The sequence below is a fragment of the Oncorhynchus nerka genome, linkage group LG24 (assembly GCF_034236695.1).
Source record: "Oncorhynchus nerka isolate Pitt River linkage group LG24, Oner_Uvic_2.0, whole genome shotgun sequence".
In the NCBI taxonomy this organism is placed as follows: Eukaryota; Metazoa; Chordata; class Actinopteri; order Salmoniformes; family Salmonidae; genus Oncorhynchus; species Oncorhynchus nerka.
In genome coordinates, this window is record NC_088419.1 from 65,285,196 (window position 1) to 65,297,640 (window position 12,445).

Here is a 12,445-nt window from a genome sequence, read left to right on the forward strand (position 1 = left end):
GTACAAGTTTTCCCACTTAAAAAGATGAGAGAGGCCTGTAATTTTCATCATAAGTACACTTCAACTATGACAGACAAAATGAGAGAAAAAAATCCAGAAAATCACATCAAGCAAGATTTCAAGCAAGATGTCTGGCTCTCACAGACCTGTAACTTCTTCTTTAAGAGGCTCCTCTGTCCTCCACTCGTTACCTGTATTAATGGCACCTATTTGAACATGTTATCAGTATAAAAGACACCTGTCCACAACCTCAAACAGTCACACTCCAAACTCCACTATGGCCAAGACCAAAGAGCTGTCAAAGGACACCAGAAACAAAATTGTAGACCTGCACCAGGCTGGGAAGACTGAATCTGCAATAGGTAAGCAGCTTGGTTTGAAGAAATCAACTGTAGGAGCAATTATTAGGAAATGGAAGACATATAAGACCACTGATAATTTCCCTCGATCTGGGGCTCCATGCAAGATCTCACCCCATGGGGTCAAAATCATCACAAGAACGGTGAGCAAAAATCCCAGAACAAAGCCTACCATCAGTAACACACTACGCCGCCAGATTTTGAGTGAAAACCTCCTTCCATCTGCAAGGGCATTGAAGATGAAACGTGGCTGGGTCTTTCAGCATGACAATGATCCCAAACACACCGCCTGGGCAACGAAGGAGTGGCTTCGTAAGAAGCATTTCAAGGTCCTGGAGTGGCCTAACCAGTCTCCAGATCTCAACCCCATAGAAAATATTTGGAGGGAGTTGAAAGTCCGTGTTGCCCAGCAACAGCCCCAAAACATCACTGCTCTAGATGAGATCTGCATGGAGGAATGGGCCAAAATACCAGCAACAGTGTGTGAAAACCTTGTGAAGACTTACAGAAAACGTTTGACCTCTGTCATTGCCAACAAAGGGTATATAACAAAGTATTGAGATACATTTTATTTATTGACCAAATACTTATTTTCCACCATAATTTGCAAATAAATTCATTAAAAATCCTACAATGTGATTTTCTGGATTTTTTTTTCTCGTTTTGTCTGTCATTGAAAATTACAGGCCTCTCTCATCTTTTTAAGTGGGAGAACTTGCACAATTGGTGGCTGACTAAATACTTTTTTGCCCCACTGAATGTATCATGCACAGCGCATAGGGTAATATGATATTATTAAATTACAAATAACAATTACAATTTTCTACAAATTATATGTTTCAGTCTCGGCCAATGTTTTAGTTATGCTTGCAGTGTGTGGTTGTCTTAGAGGACAGGCAGATGAGAAATATTCTCATGGTAGACAGTCATGTGTACAAAACAGAATGCCAATAATCCAGTACAGACAGATAAACTGTAAACTAATGCAGGGGTCTAAAGACAATATAACCAATGGGGCCATCTTTCCATTCTTACCATCAAGAGCAGAAGGTCCTAAATTCTTATTCTCCTCCGCAAGCATCACCTCTTCTGCAAAGCAGACCCAACAATTGAAGTCTGATTCATACAGTATGAAAGTAAATATCAAGGACATTTCTGAGGTAACCTTTTAAAAGCATGACATGTATTGGGTCTATAGTGTAATACAGACAGTGGTTTCAGTACCTGCTCTGTCGATCCAGGCTCGGTAGCCATTGAGTTCCCGCTCAATTTGCTGTTGCCTCCGGAGCTTCATGAATGCCCTGCGGTTTTCCACCCGCTCCCTCTCCTTGGCAAACTCCCTGCAAGCCAAACACAACAGCAGATAATGACTGTTCTGGGACCTGCTGTTCAGCGCTTATTCTTCTCTGCATCATTCAGACACCATGGGAGAGAAGTAGTGTGGAGGGGGGAGACTCTAACCCTGTCTCCTTCCCATGCAGTTAATTAGTCAATCACCTTTTGAAAAAAAAACATGAACTTGTACAGACGGTAACAGAGTGTATAACATACATGTCAGCCACCCCGGCACAATGTGGCGGTGCCACAGTGCTGCTGTAATGTTAAGTTGGACTCACCCTGAGAGAACTCCCAAAACCAGGTTCAGCACGAAGAAGGAGCCGATGATTATCAGAGGGATGAAGTACATGCAGTTCCACGTGGGGCCTAAGGCATCGTTGGTCTGTAGAGATAAAAAGCAAACAGCAGACAATAACCAGGAGCTATTGAATCCAGGAGAAAGCACTGTGTTGTTATACTACATACCAACACAAAAGATGGAGCCCCACATTGTTGTTCTGCACCTGAGACCCATGATTATAAATCATGTTTTGCCATCATCATCAATGCATGATTTGTGCAAAGCAGTCCTGTCTCAAGACAGGATTGAGCCCAATATGGACAAGCATGTCTCTGGCTCTGTTCCATCCTACAGTCAGAGTTTATTCATCCATTAGTGGGACGCCATGAGAGAGTAACCAGAGGGAATCCTCCTGAAGCGTTGAGGCAGTGCAGAGCTGCAGACGGAGCCGTAAACAGTCTGGGCTACAGATACCTTCCACACACACAAAAATGTATAATATCGGCACAAAGTCATGGTACCAATATTATATTTTTGTGTGAACCATGTTCAAATCATCTATGACTTTGTTGATCTTCACAATCAAGTTTAGATATTTTTGGATGATTTGGACATGATGTGTGAAAAATGCTAACATTGGTGCTAGGACCTGGTTGGGATTGGTGCCACAAATGCTTAAACATTAGCATTTGGAAATAGTCCCAGGGAAATAAGACCAAAGCATGGCATGGATTAGCTTGTCCATAGACTGCTTACAGGTTAAGGAAACCAATGTGTCATTTGGTAATTTGGATGTGCTATCCCTTAATTATCTAAAAGGTGGTGTTACCACGATCCCAAGCAATTGTTAACAAGTAAACATGGCTATGACTAGCTCCTGACTAAAGCCAGTGTAAAGCGTACTGGCTTGCGTTCCATTGACCTGCTGTGCACTGTCTGCATGCTGTTGCACCTTGGGTATCTGTGCTTTATCAGACAGCAGCATTCAGAGTCAGAGAGTGGTCGTCTTTAACAAGCTATTAGGCTGTACCCCAAATCCTCAGTTTCACAGTTATACAGAGCTCTCAATACCTTAATGAGGGGGCCTATTCTGTTCTCTACCTCCATGTGACAATTCACTTTGTCCACGATTCACAAACGGTTTTCACTGTATAAACGGTTTTCACTGTATAAACGGTTTTCACTGAATGTGGACTTTGGGGAACATAATGGATATATATGAAACTGAAAACCAATTTGATCTGCGTTAAATAAAACAGAAGGATATAGTGTGCAGCAGGGAGGATGAGGCAACAACTGCCTGCTGGTGTCTCAATCCTAGAGAGAACAGAAGTATTGATTAGCTCTGGGCCAACATGAGAGGGGAGGTTGGATCCTGTATGGCAGTAAGTGGATTCTGTATCAGAGAATGCAATGAAAACAATAAAGAGCAGCATCTGTACTCAACCTTGTTTTAGCAGACTGCAATGAAGTGGATGGATCGGTTTGTTTGTGAGTGACTTACTGACTGACTAAGAGTCTGTGTAAGTGTACATATGAAGAGTTTCACTCCAAAACACTATATACTGTTTCCACTTTCAGAAATGTTGGTAAATTAGTTTTTATTGTTTAAAGAAATGATGAAAGAGATTGGTGTGTTTTTTCACTATCTTATCAAGGCATGGGGTTGTTCAATGACAGAGACACACATTTGTTTAATTTAAAATCACATGTGGGTTTCATTTCGGAGAGGCAAATAATCATGTTTTTTTGCACTTCACTCTTAGACAAATAAGTAGTACTGCTAGCTTTTACACAGTAGGTTTTACACAGTCAAATGTAACAAATAGCTAAACATTTTATAAAGAAATGTACAATATTATTATTTTAAATAATTCAATACAGTAATATGAGCTCTGTATGTAAAAAAAGAAAGAAAAGTTTGGCATGGGCCCTCAAATCCTCAAAAGGTTCTACAGCTGCACCACTGAGAGCATATTGACTGGCTGCACCACTGAGAGCATATTGACTGGCTGCACCACTGAGAGCATCTTGACTGGCTGCATCACTGCTTGGTATGACAATAGCTCCGCCCTCGATTGCATGGCGCTGCAGAGGGTTGTGTGGACAGCCCAGTACATCACTGGAGCCGTACATTCAGGACCTCTATATCAGGCACTATGAAAAGAAGGCCCAGGAAAATTGTCAAAGAGCCCAACCACCCAAAACTATTTTCTCTGCTGCCGCACAGCAAGAGGTACTGGTGCATCAAGTCCAACACCAACAGGCTCTTGAACAGCTGTCATCCCCGAGAAATACGACTGATAAATAGCTAACACTATAGCTACATGGACTATCTGAGTGTACCTAGTATATTTATTGACCTTTTATTTCAATATTTGTCTCTTTGCACACTAACATGACCCTACACACACACACACACACACACACACACACACACACACACACACACACACACACACACACACACACACACACACACCATCATTTGCTCACTCACACATATTATGCAGATACATTTATATTGACTCTACACACCCGCACACCCACTCACATACAACCTGCTGCTACTCGGTTAATCTTATATCCTGTTGCCTAGTCCTCTTACCCCTATACTGTACATATCCACCTCCATCACTCCAGTATTCCTGCACATGTAAATATGTTATTGGAACTGACTTTGTAAATATTTTATGTATATAGTATGCTTACTTACGTAATTACTTTATTGTGTATTTCATATTTCCTATTCTTACTTTGCATGTGTTTTTTCTAGTAATACATTGTTATTGATTATTGCATTGTTGGGTTTTGAGTTCGCAAGAAAGGCATTTCACTGTACTTGAAAACATTTACATTTGACATTTTTGTCATTCAGCAGATGCTCATCCAGGGCGACTTAATGTAAGTACATTCATCTTAAGATAGCTAGGTGAGACAACCACATATCAGAGTCAAATATTTTGGATAAGAACATTTCATTCCAGTTAAACAATGGATATATAGCGTTTTGCAGAAAAACACATTTTCATACATAAATCTCTAATTACATTTAACATTAACATTTAAGTCATTTAGCAGACGCTCTTATCCAGAGCGACTTACAAATTGGTGCATTCACCTTATGACATCCAGTGGAACAGTAGTGCATCTAAATCTTTTAAGGGGGGGGTGAGAGGGATTACTTTATCCTATCCTAGGTATTCCTTAAAGAGGTGGGGTTTCAGGTGTCTCCGGAAGGTGGTGATTGACTCCGTTGTCCTGGCGTCGTGAGGGAGTTTGTTCCACCATTGGGGGGCCAGAGCAGCGAACAGTTTTGACTGGGCTGAGCGGGAACTGTACTTCCTCAGTGGTAGGGAGGCGAGCAGGCCAGAGGTGGATGAACGCAGTGCCCTTGTTTGGGTGTAGGGCCTGATCAGAGCCTGGAGGTACTGAGGTGCCGTTGGAAGAAAGCAGTAATATTTTACACACACATGAAGGAACCCATAAGCAATCATTACTGATGAAAAAAACTAAATCTGAAAAATTGGTGGATGTAGCGTTTTGGAAATACACTCTTCATGTGCACGTGTGTTTGACTGAGTGTGTGTGTGTACGTGCATGCAGTGTTTGACTGAGTGTGTGTGTGTGTGTGTGTGTGTACGTGCATGCAGTGTTTGACTGAGTGTGTGTGTGTACGTGCATGCAGTGTTTGACTGAGTGTGTGTGTGTGTACGTGCATGCAGTGTTTGCATTCCTGTAGAAAGGAATATAAAACAGCAAACTGTATTAGAGACTATCTTGTCTGCTAGCCCTTTTAACCACCAGAGCAAACTCTCATTCTCTACCCTCCACTGTCTCTCTTCATTCCTTAATAAATTACATTCACCATAATGTCAGTCAACATAATATAATCACAGCAGAAAATCATCTGCTTCCATCAATTTAAATGAAGAGCCGTGAAAGCAGGGAGCAGAAAGTATGGCCTGGCATCTATGCTCTGTGGGTAGGCCTATCATACACTGTGCTACACTGGTAGTCAAGCAGTGGAAATGACATCTTTAATCAAAATCAATTCAATGTATTTTCCACTACCTTACGGAAGATGTGTTAGGATAATCTTTCCGTGAATCTCAATCCCAGGGTATCTTTGATCTAAACTGTATGATTACCCTGGTGAGGACAGTGGTTTTCAGAGGTTGTGGAGCATATGGCAAGCATGTTATCCAGAGTAAAGCTACAGGCATTTTCATTTTCAAATTAGCATTTTGATAAATTGCTGAAATGAGATAAAATATTATGTTCTGGTGTCCAGGCCCTTTTCACTATATTGACTCATTTTGTCAACACAAAAAGGCAAGAGGGCTTCAACAGTCTTCAATTGGCAACTCATTGATTCTTGCTCTGAAACCAGTGCCATCACCATGTCTAGAAAAGAAAATAATTAGATACAAGCTGACAAAATGCTATTGCTATCACGTTCAAAATGTTACACTTGTGGTAGATGCTATCCAACACAGTAGAAGTTTGTCATTTCTAAATAAAGCTATTCATCAGCATACATTGGCACATGTTCCTAATATCCCTAGGCATGCCATGAATGAAGTTGTATTGCATTGTATTGCATCACCATCATTAACAAACAACAGAGGGTTCAATAGGCTGCTACTCCGCTGTGATATTAGCATGAGAGCGAAATGAATGGGGAAAGAGGAAGAGGCATTAAAGTTGGAATCCTTAATGGTGAAACAGCCACGTTCGTTTGTGATATTATATCAACAATGAAGTTACTGCAAACAACGAACACAGTTTTTTCCCTTCGGAGATAACCCTGCAACGTGTGACAGAAGAGCACAATATGTACTGAACTTTTTTTTTTTACCATGTCGCACCACCAGTGATGACCAGTCATTCAGGGGGGTTTTGAGCCCCACCTGTTTAGCTAAAAACATAATCATATAATTTCCCCCCTGTTTTGGCCTGTTTTGAATGTTATTTTGGCATCAATTAGTGTCACATATCAGTTTTCAAACAATCAAAAAAATATAAAAATCATTAAGTTAATAAGGCTGAATGCAAACATGGTCTCTTTTTTGCTTTCTTGAATAAGACAGCTCCAAAATGCAGGTGGTTCAGCCTGGCTCAGTGCTTTCTGTGGTGGTGGAGTGCTTTCTGTGGTGGTGGAGTGCTTTCTGTGGTGGTGGAGTGCTTTCTGTGGTGGTGGGGCAGCCAGCGGAGAATATGGAGCGTAGAGGTTTGTGATGTTCTCTTGTTGCACCGTGATTGGCTCAGTGTTCTGTTGCTCATGGGGACACTACGTCACCACAACATCTATGAAGTGCATCTTAGAAGTGCCCATCTAAGGCGGCTCAAGGTCACTGGCCACAGATAAAATTACGTTAAATCACGTTATATCTACAGTAGCTTTGATTGGACTTTCAAAATCTTAGCTATCAAGCTAGCAGTCATTATAATGAATCAAGTCGACAATCTACTGGAAAATCATTTCAATCCTTGTCATATGAAGAGAAGTAATGAAGAGAAATTATAGATAAAACGTATTGGTGCTCATCGGCCATTGGATATAAACATTACACAAGTTTGAAATCGCAAATTCAACAATGAATGGTTTGGAAGACATCAGATTGCATTGCAAAGCAATCACTAGCCTGCTATTCAGTGGAGTGGGTGTGTGGTCCCAAGTCTAGGTGTAAGGGTCCAAGCTTAAAAGGATAAACATTCAACATTGGCCATGCTGTCAACCCAGCATGACCTCTGCTGCGCTCAAAACAACTGGAAACTCGGAACTACGAAATCTGAATTCTGAGTTAAAGACAACTGGGAACTCCGAAAAAAAAGAGCTCTGACAGTCAACCAACTCGGAATTGCAAGTAGGGAACTCAGGCCTCTTTCTAGAGCTCTGACCTGAATATCACTGACGTCATCATGATTCAACCTTGTTTTTTTCAGAGTTTATAGAGAATGGCAGACTTTGATGACAAAATTAGCCTACGAAGGACTGCAGCACCACCTTCCAGTTCAGGTGAGCATAGCACAAGGCAAAGGGGAAAACCTAGTCAGTTGTCCAACTGAATGTATTCAACTGAAATGTGTCCTCTGAATCAGAGAGGTGCGGGGGGCTACCTTAATCGACATCCACATCTTCGTCGCCCAGAAAACAGGGGGTTCTTCGGCGCCCCCTGCCTTGCTCAGTGGCAGGACAACAGATTTTTACCTTGTCAGCTCGGGGATTCAATCCAGCAACCTTTTGGTTACTGGCCCGACGCTCCAACCACTAGGCTACCTGCCGCCTTGAATCCAAAAATGTATTGTATGCTGCTGAACAAATTATGTAATATGCCAGGGAGATATGTTCAGTGCCTTAGGAAATATCCAGACCCCTTGACTTTTTCCACATTTTGTTACGTTACGGCCTTATTCTAAAATGTATTTAATTGTTTTTCCCTCTTCAATCTACACACAATACCCCATAATGAGAAAGCAAAAACAGGTTTTTAGACATTTTTGCGAATTAAAACCCCCCCCGGAAATATCACATTACATAAGTATTCAGACCCTTTATTCAGTACTTTGTTGAAGCTCCTTTGGCAGCGATTACAGCACCAAGTCTTCTTGGGTATGACGTTACAAGCTTGGCACACCTATATTTGGGGAGTTTCTCCCATTCTTCTCTGCAGATCCTCTCAAGCTCTGTCAGGTGTGTGCTGATCCATATCGACGTGTGTGCTGTTCCAAATCATGTCCAATCAATTGAATTTCCCACACGTGGACTCCAATCAAGTTGTAGAAACATCTCAAGGATGGAAACAGAATGCACCTGAGCTCAATTTTGAGTCTCATAGCAAATGCTTAAGTAAATAAGGGTTTTGATTTGATAGCTGTTTTTTTTTATTTGTAATACATTTGAAAGAAATTCTGAAAACCTGTTTTTACTTTGTCATTATGGGTTATTGTGTGTCGATTGCTAAAATATTTTTAAAATCCATTTTAGAATAAGGCTGCAATGTAACAAAATGTGGAAAGAGTCAAGGGGTCTGAATACTTTTTGAAGGCACTGTATACTGTAGCTAAGAAAGTAATACTAAGTGTATGTTGTGTGGTAAGCTGTTAGGAGCCAATGTGCCTCACCCTAATAATTTGTTCCCTTTTCCACTCATAATGTTGCCTACTGTTCTGACTTGATGATGCACATGTAGCCTATACCCTGTTTTAGAGAAATGTAATTATAAAATATTGTAAGGGCTTTCGTTGTCTGCCTATATGCACCCTTTATTTATCCTACGGTTCTGACTTGGTGTACATAGGGAATACTGTAAGGATGGCCCATGTTCTGAATTCTGTTGCTCTGCTGAACAAATAGTTATATTGACAACTGTATGTCCATCCTAGTTAGCTCATTCATGTCATTATCGAAATTACGGATTGCCTCTTATCTACTCGTCGTCCCCTTATGTCATAGTTTGTCCATCTCAGTTGACAGTAGAAACCACATTTGTTTAAGCAGGTCAGCCATATCAGCTATGTTTTTTAAAAGGCAATAAATTAACTTTTTCGCTGCCAGACAAGGCTCTGTTGATAGCCAGGTGTAGCAATAGGAAGGTGTTGGGACTGCTGTTGGGACTCTGCTGTTGGAACAGCTTTATGTAGGCCCTAACAGTTTGTGGGCACCGTTCGTCACCATTATAGTGTAATTCATGTACTGTTTATTGTTGTGTTGTGTAGTGTAGTGGCTTTGCTGGCATGCATCAAACATTTTGGGTGGGAGTTTGCCCCACCAAGATTTACAGGCTAAAATCACCACTCCACACAACGCTCCTCAGCTCGGCAACAAAGACAATAACAACGCTTGTGGGGCTGACAGCGGTGCTGTTTCCGCCTACTGCGGATCCCATCTTTAATGATGAGAACTGATTCAGCTTGCCGAGGGAGAAGAGCGAACATGATTGAGTTTGCTTGAACTGAGCAGGCAGATGATCAGATTAGGGAATTCCTACACTGTCTTTCTGCACCCCTCCAGAAATAGACGTTGCCTGCCGCAACATAACACCAGCCAGCCAGTCAGGCACTGGTGGTTTGGACATGGGGGACGTTCTAAGAAAACGCTCAGTGACATGATCTTCGTCAGACAGAATGTTATTATTATTATTATTTTTTAACCCTTATTTTACCTGGTAAGATTGTCTGTGAACACATTCTTACTTACAGCAACGACCTGTGGATTCGTTACAGGGAAGAGGAGTGGGGGATGAATGAGCTAATTGGATGCTGGGGATGATTAGGTGGCCATGATGGTATGAGGGCCAGGTTGAGAATTTAGCCAAGACATCAGGGTTAACACCCCTACTCTTACGATTAGTGTCAAGGGATCTTTAGTGACCACAGAGAGTCAGGGCACTCGTTTAACGTCGCATCCGAAAGATGGCCCCCTACACTGAGAAATGTCCACAATCCTTGCCCTGGGGTATTGGGATATACAGAAAATACACCAGAGGAAAGAGTGCCTCCTATTGGCCCTCCGACAACACTTTCCGCAGCATCTGGTGTGCCATCCAGGGACCAACCAGGACCAACCCTGCTTAGTTTCAGAAGCAAGCCAACAGTGGGATGCAGGGTGGTATGCTGCTGACAAATCTATGGATGGAGGACAGGGGGAGTTAACCATTAAACTAAACACACTAATACAACTGCTCCTCCTAGTCCAGCGGCTGTACCCTTTTCATATTGAATCCATGTATAGTATAATATTGAGGAAGTGTTATGTTACGTATACTGTAATATGGATAACTGTTGGCTGTCATTTGGCAGCAACAGATGGGGAGAGTAACAGTGTGCTATATATAGGAGAGTATTCTTATCCCTCAGAGTCCCAAGATAATCAGTAATGAAATGGAAATCAAAAGCTGTGAAGCAGCAGTCAGACATGTAAGAATCATCACAACTCTCTGCAGTGTCAACGACATCATCTCAGTCATTTCATATTGCTAGTTGAATCTGAAGGAGAAAAATCATGGAATCAGAATTTCATATTAGCTTCCAGGACTCTAGTCAGAAATCAATCAGCTGCACTGAACAGAAAGCCTAGATCATTGAGTATGTCACGACTTCTGCTGAAGTCAGCCCCTCTCCTTGTTCGGGCGACGTTCAGCGATTGACGTCAACGGCTTTCTAGCCATCGCTGCTCCATTTTTTGTATATCCATTTGTCTTGTCTTGTTTCCATACACACCTGGTTTACATTTCCCCAATCAATCTACTTGTATTTAACCCTCTGTTTCCCATCATGTGTTGTGTGTAATTGTTTTCATGTTAGGTGGTGTTAGTTTACGCGCTCTACTTTTATGTTCTGTTTTTTGAGCGTGTTTGTTTCATGTGGTGCTCTCGTTTTTGGAACTATAATAAAAGTTCCCCTGTTCATTGTATCTGCTCTCCTACACTTGACCTCTGTCTCCAATACACCATCCTGACAGAGTAAAACTCAAGGTTACTTTCGTTACCCCGGTTCTCTAATATTATGAAGTGAAGGGCGGTGGGTGGAAAGTCACAAGCTCAATTGTAATAGTCGCTGACCATAGGCATAAAAGCAGGGTTGGGCAACAAGGAAACCTTGGAAAAACCTGGGGCAAACCTTAGGCACGAATGGTGAACTGACAGTTCATGCAGCTCACTCACTCACTTTGCGGTCCTACAAAAAGCATAAAACCTCAGATACAGAGCATTGGTAATGAATTATCTGTTTTTGGGCATGCAGTAGCCCCGAGACAAGCACTGTGTATTTTTTTTTTCAAAAGTCTCATGGAATGTAGGCCTATTTTGAACACCACACATTGGCTGCTACTGTAGGCTAAATGACAGAACATCTATTTCCATATTAACATTTTATTTTCTCCATTGTTTTTGATGGTAGGCCACAATGTTAAGCCTACATGACGATCAAATAGCCACAGTAGCGTACTTGGCCACTGTTAAAACTGTACCTTAAAGTGGGTACAGCCTCAGTGCTCACAGTAAACGCACCCAGGACGTTGCATAGAATTTTCACAACGTTCAAGTTTGCGCTCAGCAAACCTGAAATTTGCTCAGTGCCCCATTTTATTTGAGGTAACATTGGCTGGTACTGTGGATAGTCTCAATGACTCCAAGAGGCAACCCTGTCATATCCAGATTTAACCTCTCACGGACCAGGCCCAGAGGGTTATGGTGTCCAGGTGAGGGTGGAAAATATCAGTTTGCTTGGGTCAAAAGATCCCTGTGTAACTGGAGTTGCCAGGGCTTGTCGTACAGCAAGAGAACGATCTGCCTGGCAATCGAGGCATTTTCTCACTTTGAATAGATTGGGGTGTATGAGGGTTAGAGGAGGAAAAGAGTAAAGCAGCACCCTCGGCCAAGAGTGTGCCAGCGAACAGCGGGCAGTCCACGTTTTCATACAATGCGAAGAGACATTTATCCGGTAGCATCAAAACAGATTGGTA

General features: G+C 41.9%; 1 protein-coding gene across 1 annotated transcript in view; it reads right to left on the reverse strand.

Annotated features, from left to right (window-relative positions):
• The window catches only part of LOC115108739 (probable voltage-dependent R-type calcium channel subunit alpha-1E), a 164,141-nt gene that overhangs the window by 43,307 nt on the left and 108,389 nt on the right, over window positions 1–12,445 (reverse strand). The window contains exons 8-10 of the mRNA XM_065009058.1: window positions 1,976–2,079; window positions 1,584–1,699; window positions 1,395–1,448 (exon numbers count right to left, since the gene is read on the reverse strand). Of these exons, the coding sequence (XP_064865130.1) occupies window positions 1,395–1,448; window positions 1,584–1,699; window positions 1,976–2,079 (274 nt within the window). The remainder of the gene's footprint in view (window positions 1–1,394; window positions 1,449–1,583; window positions 1,700–1,975; window positions 2,080–12,445) is intronic.